Source organism: Brassica oleracea, chromosome C5, assembly GCF_000695525.1.
Source record: "Brassica oleracea var. oleracea cultivar TO1000 chromosome C5, BOL, whole genome shotgun sequence".
In the NCBI taxonomy this organism is placed as follows: domain Eukaryota; kingdom Viridiplantae; phylum Streptophyta; class Magnoliopsida; order Brassicales; family Brassicaceae; genus Brassica; species Brassica oleracea.
In genome coordinates, this window is record NC_027752.1 from 2,655,421 (window position 1) to 2,667,782 (window position 12,362).

General features: G+C 37.4%; 3 protein-coding genes across 3 annotated transcripts; 1 reads left to right on the forward strand and 2 right to left on the reverse strand.

Moving 5' to 3' along the window:
• Positions 1–4,669: 4,669 nt before the first annotated feature.
• LOC106295969 lies at positions 4,670–6,340 on the forward strand. Its single transcript, XM_013731987.1, has 5 exons — positions 4,670–4,867; positions 4,949–5,271; positions 5,519–5,611; positions 5,742–5,801; positions 5,903–6,340. The coding sequence occupies exons 1-5, from the start codon at positions 4,774–4,776 to the stop codon at positions 6,092–6,094; spliced, it is 762 nt and encodes a 253-aa protein (XP_013587441.1). The 5' UTR covers positions 4,670–4,773; the 3' UTR covers positions 6,095–6,340.
• Positions 6,310–8,877, reverse strand: LOC106295968 (O-glucosyltransferase rumi). The gene is made up of 7 exons (XM_013731986.1): positions 8,655–8,877; positions 8,039–8,265; positions 7,606–7,956; positions 7,343–7,532; positions 7,207–7,271; positions 6,904–7,114; positions 6,310–6,831 (listed from the first exon to the last, which is right to left on the reverse strand). The coding sequence occupies exons 1-7, from the start codon at positions 8,772–8,774 to the stop codon at positions 6,484–6,486; spliced, it is 1,512 nt and encodes a 503-aa protein (XP_013587440.1). The 5' UTR covers positions 8,775–8,877; the 3' UTR covers positions 6,310–6,483.
• Positions 8,878–9,562: 685 nt separating this feature from the next.
• Positions 9,563–12,042, reverse strand: LOC106295442 (non-specific phospholipase C1). The gene is made up of 3 exons (XM_013731340.1): positions 10,816–12,042; positions 10,547–10,723; positions 9,563–10,116 (listed from the first exon to the last, which is right to left on the reverse strand). The coding sequence occupies exons 1-3, from the start codon at positions 11,900–11,902 to the stop codon at positions 9,791–9,793; spliced, it is 1,590 nt and encodes a 529-aa protein (XP_013586794.1). The 5' UTR covers positions 11,903–12,042; the 3' UTR covers positions 9,563–9,790.
• Between the last annotated feature and the right edge of the window lie 320 nt (positions 12,043–12,362).

Consider the following 12,362-nt stretch of genomic DNA (forward strand, 5'->3'; position numbering starts at 1 on the left):
ATATCATTCTAAATTAAACTATAAACCATATTGAATAAATAAATATTTTAGTTTCAAAATTTACTTTGAATAATTTTTTTTGATAAAAGTTTTGAACAAACATTAATAAATTTTTTAAAATTATCAATTACTAAAATTATTGATCCCACAATGAAAATTTTGTTATCAGTAATTTAATTTTTTTTTCTATAAAAGATACAAATGATCAAAAAACTATATGAGTAGAAATCATCATTTAATAGACATTAATATTAAAAATATACTAAAATATATTATCTATATTAGTATCATTTAAATTTAATAACATATCCTATCAAATATAAAAAAAAAATTTGGATTAATAAAATTGATTTATATGTTCGCACCAATTTAATTATATATTTAATAGTTACTGACTTTTAATTATTTAACATATATTTATTATTTCATAATATGTAAAAATATTTAATACATCAAATAATTTATATATATAATGTTGATCCCGCGCAAGACGCGGATCTTAACCTAGTTATTATTATTTTGATTCTTTGTTCCATCAAAAAATTTCACTGCTTTTTCATGGAATATTGATTTGATATTTTCTTTTCCCAAACTATTCTTCTTTCGATAACATTTATTCTCGATTCTGTGATGATACAGACTTTCACAATTTATTAAGATTAATCCACTCTAGAATTTCCCTATATTTTAAACCTATGTGGCTATGTTAGTTAATAGTTTACTATTCAACGATAGCAAACTATAATAGTGAGTGGGATTAACAAAGAAAAGTCAAATTAATTATAGAAGGAAATAAACATGTATTGAGTGGTAAACAATGACTCAACTTTATAAAAAGATTAGGTGAATGTCATAAGATAAAGAGGAAAAGCATAAGTGATTAGGGTCCCAAACACCACCTTTTATATGCTTCTTTTGCGTCGTTGTCATTCATCATCCACATCCAATAAAGTTATATTGGTTTCACTGTACTTTGCACATCTTTGATTCCTGATGGCGAAGGCATATTTGTACTCGGACATTTATCTTTTGTTACCTCTACTGGAGAGTAAAAAGAGCATTTTCTACGACATTAATATCAGCATTTTTAACATCTTCATTTTTATGTACTCTTATTGAAACTAAATAATAAACTTTTGATTCATATTCTTCTTGAAACTACTTAATATTGATTCAGTATTTCTTTGGAAGTAATCTGTTTATTATCATCGTCTTCTCCTTTTTGCTTCAGTTCTTATTTCCTACCCTACTTCACTTCCCCCTTCATATCCTCCTCGTGAACATCAAACCCTATGATCTTTTAACCAATGCATCTACTTCAATACGTATATATATTTAGAGCAATCAAAGGGAAACAATTATTGACCACCTGCATGAATATTGGCTACATGTATCAGTTTAATTAGTATTTTAAAATTTATTCAAAACTAAATGACATAATAGACTCATGCCACAAAAGCGTCGACAAGCAGGTACTATATTACGTCCCTTTATGTTTACTCTAGCTAGCTTTTAGCACCAAATATATCTTGTAGTATACAACCCCTTTTCACTTGTACATATTAGAATTATACGTCAGTCCATTATAAATCTACCAATAAGTCGTATATACTTAATTTTGAGCAAATGAAAAATTAAGCACAATGACTTATATAGAGCGGTGTCCCTTTCATTCTCTAGAAACATTTCTTAGATCTTTGGAAGGTTCAATGGTTGCTGCGCAAAGTCCGAGATTAAAGTGACACTTCTGCAATACTCCTTCCGTTTTATTTTATTTGTCGTTTTATACTTCGATACACAACTTAACAAAACATTTAATTTTGTATATTTACTAGATAAAAACATATATCATTATCAATACATCTAACCAGATTTCAACCAATAGAAAAATAAATTAGAATAAAAAGTTAATAAATTCTGCATCGTAATCATAAAACGACACTTATTTTGAAACAATTTTTTTTCTCTAAAACGACATCTAATCCGAAACGGAAGGAGTATATATGTAGTGGAATCCCAACGATTAATTCCTTAATAATTACTTCCTCTGTTTTCGAAAATAAAATTTTTTAGATTTTTCTCTTGTTTCACAAAAATGGATTTTCTATATTTGTAAGGTAATTTTGTATACTTTTGAGAAACATTAATTACAAATATTTGAATTAATTAGATTTAATTAGTGGAAACTAATTGGAAAGTGTATAGGAAAATAAATAATAAATTAAACTGTAAACATTTATTATATTCTGAATAAGTGTGAAATCTCTAGAAAATCTTAATTTTGAAAACAGAGGTAGTAAAATTTTTAGCCTAGATTAATTAGAAGTACTGCTGTGTTAAATGATTGATTCCCATATTTTGCATGTCATGTTAGTATGTTACAATTAACATAAACACAAATAAATAGCGGTAATTAACGTAAACCCTCATCCCACTATCATCGGTCTCGAGCACATAGTAAGATCGTTTCATTGTTAAAAGCGAAGCTAACGACATCTGGCACACGAGCCAACGGTCGCTATTCGATCAATGGTCCTTTGCTTTTTTCCTATTAAGACCGTGGCACTTTATAAGTGGATGACCTTACTTAGTTAGCCATTGATATCGCACCACGTGTAAGCAAACACATGTGAATTAGAAGATTAGTCCAAAGAGAGGAAACGTAATAACTAAGAACCAACCAAGTGGACGCAGGAACTCTCAACACAACCAATCCCCCGACTCACCAGTCACCACTTCCCATATTGGATGATGATACCAACCAAAAGGTAATTGATTTCGACTGCTTTTATTTCCCCTTGGGATCAAAAGGAACAAAGTGATGTGAGACCCAATTTTGTTTTGTGCCCTTTTCTTTTTTACTACACACAGATGTCACAAACTTTTTTAAATAAAGAATCCGACTAATACTGATTAGAAAAGTTTAATTGAATCATCCTATCATCAGCTTCCCTTGTAATATCTAGCTCTGAATTATATATGCGGTTGAGCAAAGTCCTGCTCTATTGATATTTAATTCTCACGGTTCACTGGCATCTACAATTTAGATCATCACATACATGTTCGATGTGACACTTCTGTCATCTCATAGTTTTTTTTTTGTGTTTGTACTTATCCTAAACTCACATTCTAGTTACAAAAAAAATATTTAAATATTATTTAAAATAAATATTATTTAAAATGCAAGATTTCGTCAAATACTATCTAATCTCTCTGTTCTAAAAATCGGCCGTCTAGGCGGTCTCCTAGACGCTACACGTCACTCTTCTGTTCCGATTTATGCCAAATCGGTTTAAAAAATTAAATATCCGATTTTTTCCGCCTAAACCGCCTAAATGACCGCCTAGACGGCCGCCTAATCTATTTTTTTATTATTTTATCATTTTTTATTTTATTTTAAATAATATTTTTATTTGTTTATTTGATCTAAAATTTTATAAATATCATTTATATTCTTAATTTTGATAAAAATTACACTATATTAAGTTTATATATTCTATTTGTGTGTTTTATACCCTGTTCTAAAACTCGCTCCCTTGGGCGACTAAGCGGACGAGAACGCGTTGTGCGGTGAGCTTCCGTGGCGAGTTGGACATGATCGGTGCCATTATCCGGCAATCCGAGTTTTGACCGCAGAAACCGTAGTTTAATAGTAATCGGGGATTAATTATCTAAATCCGCGTAGTATAAATCGTTAAAATCACCAAAACCAAGTTGTGATTTTGATTTGTCAACTCCAATAAAGATCAAATCGACACTAAATGATCCTGAATCAAGTCTTATCATTCGTAGAAGTGCAAAATATGGTGACAAGATAAAAGAATTGCAGGAATAAAAAACTTATGAAGAAGATAATGATAATTACGTAAATGTCATTCTCTTAAAGAAAAAAATAAAAATAACAAAATGAGCGGTCAAACTTGAGACATATTGACTAAAAACAATATTAATACCACCAGACCGCATACAAAACTTAACGTTGTTATTGACAATCCCTCTAATATATAATTATATTTTTGTGATCAAGTTTGGTATTTATTCACAAATCTATAATTTTAGTACAAGGATATTTTATACATACACATGTATTATTCATTAATATCTTGTATTATACATAAATATATTGTATTATACATATAAATTAGGTATTATAGGTACAAAAGTACAAAAAATTCCTCCCCGCGTACTTTCCGAGTTTTTTCCGCTTTTCTAATAAATCGCTAGGCCCATGTGTGCCGCACGCATAACGTCTAGCGAGTTTCCGAACATGGGTTTTATACAATCTTAAACATGAAAATGTATTAATGTTATACACAATTAAAGATTAACATATTTTATAACATAGTAAACCTTCTAAAAATTCCGCCCCACATAATTTCCGATTAATCCCCGATTTTCTCTTTAGGCGGTATGTCCAATCCGACTGTCCGACTAGCGCCTAGCGCCTAGCGCGTTCCCGAACAGGGACCAATCTATTGAACTCAAATTCTACAGTTACAATAATTTGTATGATTGATGGTAAATATTTGAACTTAAACTAATCCTCTAATCTATGTAAATCTCTCAACTACTTTCAACATATTATAAGTTGACGGCAAATAAGTAAACGATGGGCCTGGCCTTATCAGCCAAGCCCATTAATTGAAATCTGATCTCCCTGTCTCTCTCTCTCTCACACACACACACGTCATCCCTGAGGCGACTTCTCTCCCCCCTCTTTGGCAAAACCTCAGATCGGAGGAACTGAAAATTCGAAAAACCCTAAATCGAAAGATGATGAAACCTGCCCGTTTCGCGATTCGATCCGCTTCCCGTCAACCATGGCGTCCTTTCGTGCCTAGAAGCTTCGCAACCAATGCTAACGAAGGTAAACCACTATCCTACATTTCCACCAATTTTTTTTCCTCGCATTTTCCGTTAGTCTAACCACCGAATCGAATCGAAGCAGATCGATCTTCGCTGGACGATTGGATGTTCGGCGGAAACTCCGGCAACGATGAGAAAAGCAGTAGCTTCTTCCAGCATCTCGGCAAGGCGGAGAAAGACAAGCGCGAGTATACAGGCTTGGGCAGATCGTACGGAAACGGTTCGAGAGGCTCCGTGAACAGAGACGAGACCTTCGATCCTTCGTCCGATGGTGTCGATGGTAAATTGAAGGAAGCTGCGTTGATTTACAACATTGATGATGACGAAGGAGGAGGAGGAGGAGCGAAGGATGGTTACTCGTTTAGGCCTGACGTCAACAGCTGGGGAGCTAATCGCTTCCCTAGGGTAATGCTTTCTTTACAACTCTTGTATGATACTGTGTTACTTGAATGGTCTAGGAATTGAATTTGAAGTGTATACCTCTATAGTAAAGTCAGAATCTTTATCACTTAAATGATTTTGCGTTTATGTGATTTGATTGTGTAGTCGTGGATAGTGTGTGTGTGTGCGTTGGGTTTACATGGCATGATGATCTTTTCTTGTTTGCTTTGACCAGAGAGACATTAAAAGTGTTTTCTTTTGTTTCGTTCAGGATTTAGGTTATAGAAAGCAGATGCAAAGACCTAGACAGAATAACAAGGCGGAGATAACCACCGAGGAAGTTCTGAAGAAAGCTGACTTCAGGGTGAGTTTAGTTTGATTATATATGTTTCTGAAGCAGTGAAGCTTTTTGCTGGTCTGTGTCAAGTTTGCATCTGTGAGCTTTTGTTTTTCTTTTTGTACTCACACCTATAAACTTTGTTTTTGTTGGACAGAATGTTCGATTCCTTGCGCAGTTCATCACCGAAGCTGGGATCCTCGTTAAGAGAAAGCAGGTCTCAAATTGGATGTTTATCGCCTTAATCTTACTTTGTTTATACGTTTTGCTAATCCACATAATGATGAAATCTTCTTTTTTTGTTTACCTCTTGCACAGACTGGCATCAGCGCCAAGGCGCAAAGGAAAATTGCTAGAGAGATCAAGACGGCTCGTGCTTTTGGGCTGATGCCCTTCACGACAATGGGTACAAAGGCATTCACATTTGGGAAAACCATGGAGAACAGAGACCAAGATTTCGAGTATGAAGTGGTTGACGATGATGATGAGTATGACAACCCAGCAGAGTGAGATATCATCCAATCTCTTCTGCCTTTTAAATCTTTGGCCTAAGTCTAGTGCTGGCTAGTTTTCATTTCTGAGGTTTTGGTCTATCAAGATTTGAAATAATAGGATGTTACCAAAAGTGGAGGATACGTCACTTGACTTCCTCATATACCAAGGGATTAGGATTTGTATTTTATTTTCTCTTGTTGTGTTACTTTTGAAGATCAGAGTAAGACTGATTTATTTATAATTGCCTCTCCATTCAAACAGCAATCCGTGTACCTGTAAGTTTATGGTTTCTTTATTCTATAAACCAAGTCTTAATCAATTATCATCTCGTGCTTATAGCTTGATGATGATGAACACACGTGTTCAGAGGAAAAAAATGATTACACAATTTATGTTCCTGGAAACTATCTAGAACCCCTCTCTGTTTTCGTCATCTCCATGTTTCTAACATCTTCGATTGTTTGCTTCTTCCGTTGGATCAACCTCTCGAGCCTATCCCTATCTGCATCTGGAAGTTTACATGGTCGGTCCATAGAAGGTACAGCTCTTGATCTTTCCAGTAGTTCCCGTTCTTTTTGCTCTGCGAAGCACATCAATGATCCTGCACAGACCTCTTTAGCTGAAGGCGGCTTCACCGGCTTGAACCTCTGAAGCTTTGAGTACTCGTTGATTAGATGAAACATGTAGTCATAAACCCGGTTCATGCTAATGCTTTCCATGTAACCCTGTCCTCTTTTTCCTATTCTTTCAGCCTGTCGAAAAAAAGAAAAACTCCTTGGTCACATCAATAGAAAATCGATGAGAAAAGTGTAGAATACACATACATCAGAGGGGTTGGCATTGCCCCAGTCCACAGCGAATTTGATGGACCGACATAGATCAGTTGGAGAGACAGGCCAGTAGTTTTCCTTGGGAAGGAGGCCTCTGCTGAAGAAATCTTCATACTCCGGTGAGATTATGAGTGTCATGGAACCACACGACATGATATACTTCAGAGATACTGACCACGCGTAACCCTCTGCATATATTTTGTACCTTATGATACAAACAATCCCAACCAAATTAGCTGCCTCTCGTATCCTCCAGTCATATATGATAGTATAACTTGGGTTTCTCTAAGCACTTACCGGTGATTGCATTGGTTGGAGAGCTTAGACTGTTCAAACCCACCTTTTGCCTCTTCTGCCCAGTTCTGTATTTAAAACACACACATCAGCATAACTGCCTCTAGACTAAACTATCTGACTGAAAAAGGAAGCGAACCTGGCGCATAATCTGTGCTCCCCATAACCTAGAATGGTTACATTTCATCAACTCCATTCTTATAGGCGACACAACATCAGGATTCCCTTTCCAGTAAGCTCTAGGTTGCTTGCTATCCCAGCTAGTCCTCTTAGACCCTTTCTTAATATCCCTAAACTCTTCTTCCCACGGCCTTAGATTTGTCTCCGACCTTTCATCACAAACACACATATTCAGCCAAAGAGATTGACTAACAACAACAACAACAGAGAAGAGATAAGTACCATCCCCAAAAAGACCAATCAGGAAAAGGAATGTCCAAATGAGCTTCATTAGTACAATATCGAAAAAGCGGAGCTGGGAAGGACTGGTGTTCTGTCCGGTTGATGATGGGTTTATCCATGCAATCAAACATCATGTCGACATCAGGAACCATACCCGGATACTTGCTGAGCAGCTGCAGAATCCCCCAAACGGTGAACATCATCCTGCTCTGCACGCACGCGTAGTAGAGATCCACGTACAGCTTCCCCGATAGTACCACCACTCTAAACGCAGCGTTGGCTTTGGCCTTCTCCACGTGCTCTTTAGTCACCCCTGTCTTTAGCCACGGCTCCAAGTCTCGGTGAATCCACCTGGCTTCACACCAAACCAAACGGTATCGACAATGGTTTACTCCTAATAAAGAAAGTTTGAACCTTTCTTAGTGGACATTACCTGAAAACGTCGGGGCATTGCTGTTGCCCGGTTCGATGACCCGACCCGGAATCCGACGGGTGGGTCTTTGGATCGGGGGCGGAGTTGTGCGGACAAGAGAAGTAGGAGCATTGGAGGATTCGGTAAGTCGTGGCTTCCGTGAAAGATTTGCGTGGGAAGATGTGCCACGGTGTTGGTTCCAAGTTGTGTCCGGCGAGAGTCTTTGTCTGAGCTACAAAGTCGTCAACCTGTTCGACGAAATTACTTTAGTGAAGGACAAAAAGTTCTCAAGATCACGGGAAGTAAAGTAGCACGTGTTTTTTTTTTTTTTTTGGTTTAGATTGCAGAGCGATTACATGTTAATTTCAGCTCAACATCCAGATCTATCAATTGAAAACGATTAGAAAAAAAAAAAGAAAAGAAGCAAAACCATAGTTTCGAGTATTTAATTTAGAGTTATGTGAGCTTTCAGACAAATATTCCCCAAGACAGAGAGTTGCGACATTTAATGATTCTGTCAGATCTACTACATATGTAATATGATAATTTCATGTGTGCAATTTCAAAATATAAATTATTGCTGAGTGGGAAGAATAAATAGAGATGTCTCTGATGGTGAAAAGGGAAAAAGACAGACCTTGTAGAGAATAATAGCGGTGAAGGAGAAGAAGCAGAGAGCAAGAACGCATAGAAGGAGATGTGAAGGTGTACGAGGAGAGCTCTTGTGAGGGAGACGAATACGTAGACGTAGACCCATTTTGCTTTTCTCTTCTCTTCTTCTGTAAAACTTTTCCGTTTTCTTACTTTCCTTTCCTTTCTTTTTCTTTCGGTGGCCTTAGAAATTCTCTCTGTATATACAGTGCCCCGCTCGTTCCGGAGATTTAACTTTTTCTTTTTCCTTATGCATCACTTTGTTTCTATTTTAATTCTAACTAATATATTCTTCTTTTTTTTTTTTTTTGAAACACTTCTAACTAATATATTCAATTTAATATTATTTGATAAATTATTAATGACTAAACTAAACTAGTTTAGAGTGCTTAATAAAAAGAGAAAAATGTATTTATGTATAAGACGATTTTGGTTAGTACTAATACTCTTGTTATTTTCGTAAACGGTATGTTTTCTAAAACTTGTTTGGTTTTTGTGTTGTTTATTTTATAAATGCGTTTATTTTCCAATAAATTTGACAGAACGAGGACGGCTGGTGGCGCTTAGGACTCTATACTTATGCCCATGATCCTGTGATGCTTCACATTCTCTGCATGGTAGTGTTAGGATTACAAATCATAAGACGAGTACCATTCCTTGGACTAAAGCCCAAGAAAGTCATGTACTACTTGCATGCCTTTGATCCACTTGATCTGTTTTCATGTTTGTATTACAGTCTCTATTTTCCTAAATTCTGTTCTTCCTCTTTTTTACTGGTCTCTTTCCCTAACATAGTGCCTTTCTTCTTATTTATATGTTCAGCGTATACCTAGATAATTTAAGATCAAATAAGCCAATTATTAGGACGTTTCTGTTAACCAGGTTTTTATCTAATTTTGGATAAGTATATATGTATTAGTATTACAAGAACTCTCCATCTTATTCCTACTAAGGAGATGGAGGTCAGGGGCAACATAACGTTACCATGTCTTTTGATCCATTACATAACATACATAAGTATATACCTTTTTTCCACATCATAGAACGTATCTAAGTAAAGTGGGAACATAGATGTAGCCACATGTATTTACATATCATTTCATTCCTTTATTTATAGATTTTTCAATAGCTTCCAGTATACTTGTTGATACCTTCACTGGGACTGGTCCTGGTCGTCAGAGACGGCCTCATAGTGACTATAGTGTTCTCGTCCGCTCCTGCTTCCAGGGCAGCCTTGCCAGCTTCTAAAAACTTCTGAACAGCATCCTCTGCGTATTTGTTGCCTTCACGTACTGTCATGTTTTTCCCAATGTCTGGATATGAGTTTAGGAGATGGTCTCCAACGAGTTGAGAAGCGAGCTGGATCAGCTCCACCTGAAACTCTGAAAGCTTTGAGTCTTCTTTTGCTCCCCATGGCCTTAGTGATCGTTCAACTTCTGCTAGTTTCTCTATGTTGGTTCATGTCAAAAATGAAATAACATTTAGATAATTATATTCCCACAGTTTACAGAAGAGTAAAGCCGTCATCAAGGTCAGATGAAACCAATCTCAGGTATAAGTAATTTTTTCCCTATTATTGTTATTCCGGAGTAAGATGCAAATTCTGATTTTCATAATTTCATGACATAAATTTAACATTAATACACCTAACTAAGTTATATCACTAATAGTAATTTCTCTGTTCCATTAAAGAAGGTTCCTAGACAGTAAAAATCATGGTTTTGTGATCACCTAACTAAAGTTACACATTAAGTTATATCACTTAGTTACACATTTGTAATGACCCTGGTTTTGTGATCACCTAATGTTAGTCTTTCAATGCAAGAAACTCAAAATCATGTAATGGACTGAGAAACTATGTAGAGAATGTTAGCAGACCTGGACAATCTTGGCGAGGAGAGTCTCGGACACGGAAGTACTTCTCAAATGTACCAGCCCACGCATCTCTCTTGGTAAGGAAATGAGACTTAAGGTTAAAAAGTTTCTTCACAGTTGCTGGTATAGAAGAATGCTCATACTGTGAAGTTGGTGTAGGACCATCAGGTTCATGTATCACTAAAACAAAACCAAACCAAAACGATTCAATTTCACACACATGAAAGTTATAACATACGCTACAAAAAGGCATCTAATAGTATATTACATACCAGTCCGCTTCTCAATCCAAGGAGAGATAATGAAAGTAGGAACCCGAACACCCAACCGGTCAAACCCGAAGTAAAACGGATCCGGTCCAATAATCCCATCAGGGTTCGGCACACCCTTAACCGGCGTGGGCACATGATCATAAAACCCGCCGTGCTCATCATAAGTAATAATCAAAGCCATCTCATCCCACTGCGGACTACTCCTTAACGTCTCGTACACTTCCTTAACAAACCTCTGCCCCGCCGCCACGTCATGCGACGGGTGATCGTCATTCGCCGGGAACAGATCAATATCGAAATACCTTTGTTCGATCACCGAATAGTTCGGAAGCTTCCCGAGCTTCGCGTGGAGCTTGAACTTAAGCGCGTAGCTGTGAAACTTCACCAAATGCTTGAGCCTGCGGAGAGACTTGAAGAAGAAGGTAGCGGGGATGTTCTGGTAATAGATCCCGAAGCTGAGCCCCGTCTCTTCTAGAGAATCGAAAATCGTCTTCTGAGGGAAGCCTCTGATGAGATCCTTCTTCACGTTGCTGGAGCATCCGTGGGAGGTGGCCGAGTGGACGTAGAACCGGTTCGGCTGAGTGGAAGTCGGAACCGACGCGAACCACCGGTCGAATATCCCGAACTCGTTTGCTAGCTCGGTGTAGACGGGCAGGACCTCGGGTTTGAACCCGGACATCACGTTCTTGGCCATCCCTGGCTCCATGCTCTCCGCCTCCTGCGCGAATCCGTTCATTTTCGGGTCGCCGGAGGTGTCGTTGGACCCGAATATCTGCTCTCGGATGGCTTGGAAGGAATGGCCAGGATCCATGTCGACGAAAACGGCGTCGTTCGAGACGTAGATCTTTTTGGAGTTCGGATCGGAGGCGTTGAGGGGGTTTGACTCTTTGCCGGTTAATCCGTCGATTTCGGGTCGGGTTGGTTTGAGCCAGCCGAGGATGTGGTCGAAGGAGCGATTCTCCATGACTACAACGACTATGGTCTTGATCGGTCCTTCGATCTTGTGGTGTTTGGAACCGAGAGAGTGAGCGGAAAATAGTAAGTAGAGGAGGAGGATTACGGTGGCGGATACTCGCCGGAGAGCCATTTCCTAGATGAGTAAAGGGGGAGATACGGATACCACAGGATTCGAGAGAGCGATGAAGCCGACGACTTTTATGTTCCCCGTCGGTAACGACTTTTCTTTCTTACAAGCAAAAAAATAAATATCTTTTACGTTTTGACTAAAAGTCAAAGCGAAACCTAACCAAATACGAGGTCATAAACAATGCATGTGTCTTTTGTCGGCAGATTACGTATGAATGAAACATTTAAAGATAGAAAGTTAGGAGGTGTTCTATGATAGTACAACGTAACTTGAAAGATTGTTTGCACATCTAATTTGTCTATTACGTCTAGATTATGATCAAGGCTTGCAGTAGTTTCAGTGAACTTTTTCTAAATAAATATGACCTCAGTCACCTCACCCACGCTTGGCTAGTAACAACACTCACGCATGAGGGAAAAAAAATTACAATTTTCAATGAAGCAAGCCGTGATTTCTTATG

What these genes read in the sequence shown, in the direction of transcription:
- LOC106295969 (XM_013731987.1), top strand. Translation starts at nt 4,774, where the DNA reads ATGATGAAACCTGCCCGTTTCGCGATTCGATCCGCTTCCCGTCAACCA. An exon ending in GAGCTAATCGCTTCCCTAGG is followed by an intron (nt 5,272 to 5,518) that starts GTAATGCTTTCT and finishes TGTTTCGTTCAG; the next exon opens with GATTTAGGTTATAGAAAGCA. An exon ending in TGAAGAAAGCTGACTTCAGG is followed by an intron (nt 5,612 to 5,741) that starts GTGAGTTTAGTT and finishes TTTGTTGGACAG; the next exon opens with AATGTTCGATTCCTTGCGCA.
- LOC106295968 (XM_013731986.1), bottom strand. Translation starts at nt 8,774, where the DNA reads ATGGGTCTACGTCTACGTATTCGTCTCCCTCACAAGAGCTCTCCTCGT. An exon ending in TCCAACCAATGCAATCACCG is followed by an intron (nt 7,115 to 7,206) that starts GTAAGTGCTTAG and finishes TTGTATCATAAG; the next exon opens with GTACAAAATATATGCAGAGG. An exon ending in GCAATGCCAACCCCTCTGAT is followed by an intron (nt 6,832 to 6,903) that starts GTATGTGTATTC and finishes TTTTTTCGACAG; the next exon opens with GCTGAAAGAATAGGAAAAAG.
- LOC106295442 (XM_013731340.1), bottom strand. Translation starts at nt 11,902, where the DNA reads ATGGCTCTCCGGCGAGTATCCGCCACCGTAATCCTCCTCCTCTACTTA. An exon ending in TTGGATTGAGAAGCGGACTG is followed by an intron (nt 10,724 to 10,815) that starts GTATGTAATATA and finishes GTTTTGTTTTAG; the next exon opens with TGATACATGAACCTGATGGT. An exon ending in TCCTCGCCAAGATTGTCCAG is followed by an intron (nt 10,117 to 10,546) that starts GTCTGCTAACAT and finishes GAACCAACATAG; the next exon opens with AGAAACTAGCAGAAGTTGAA.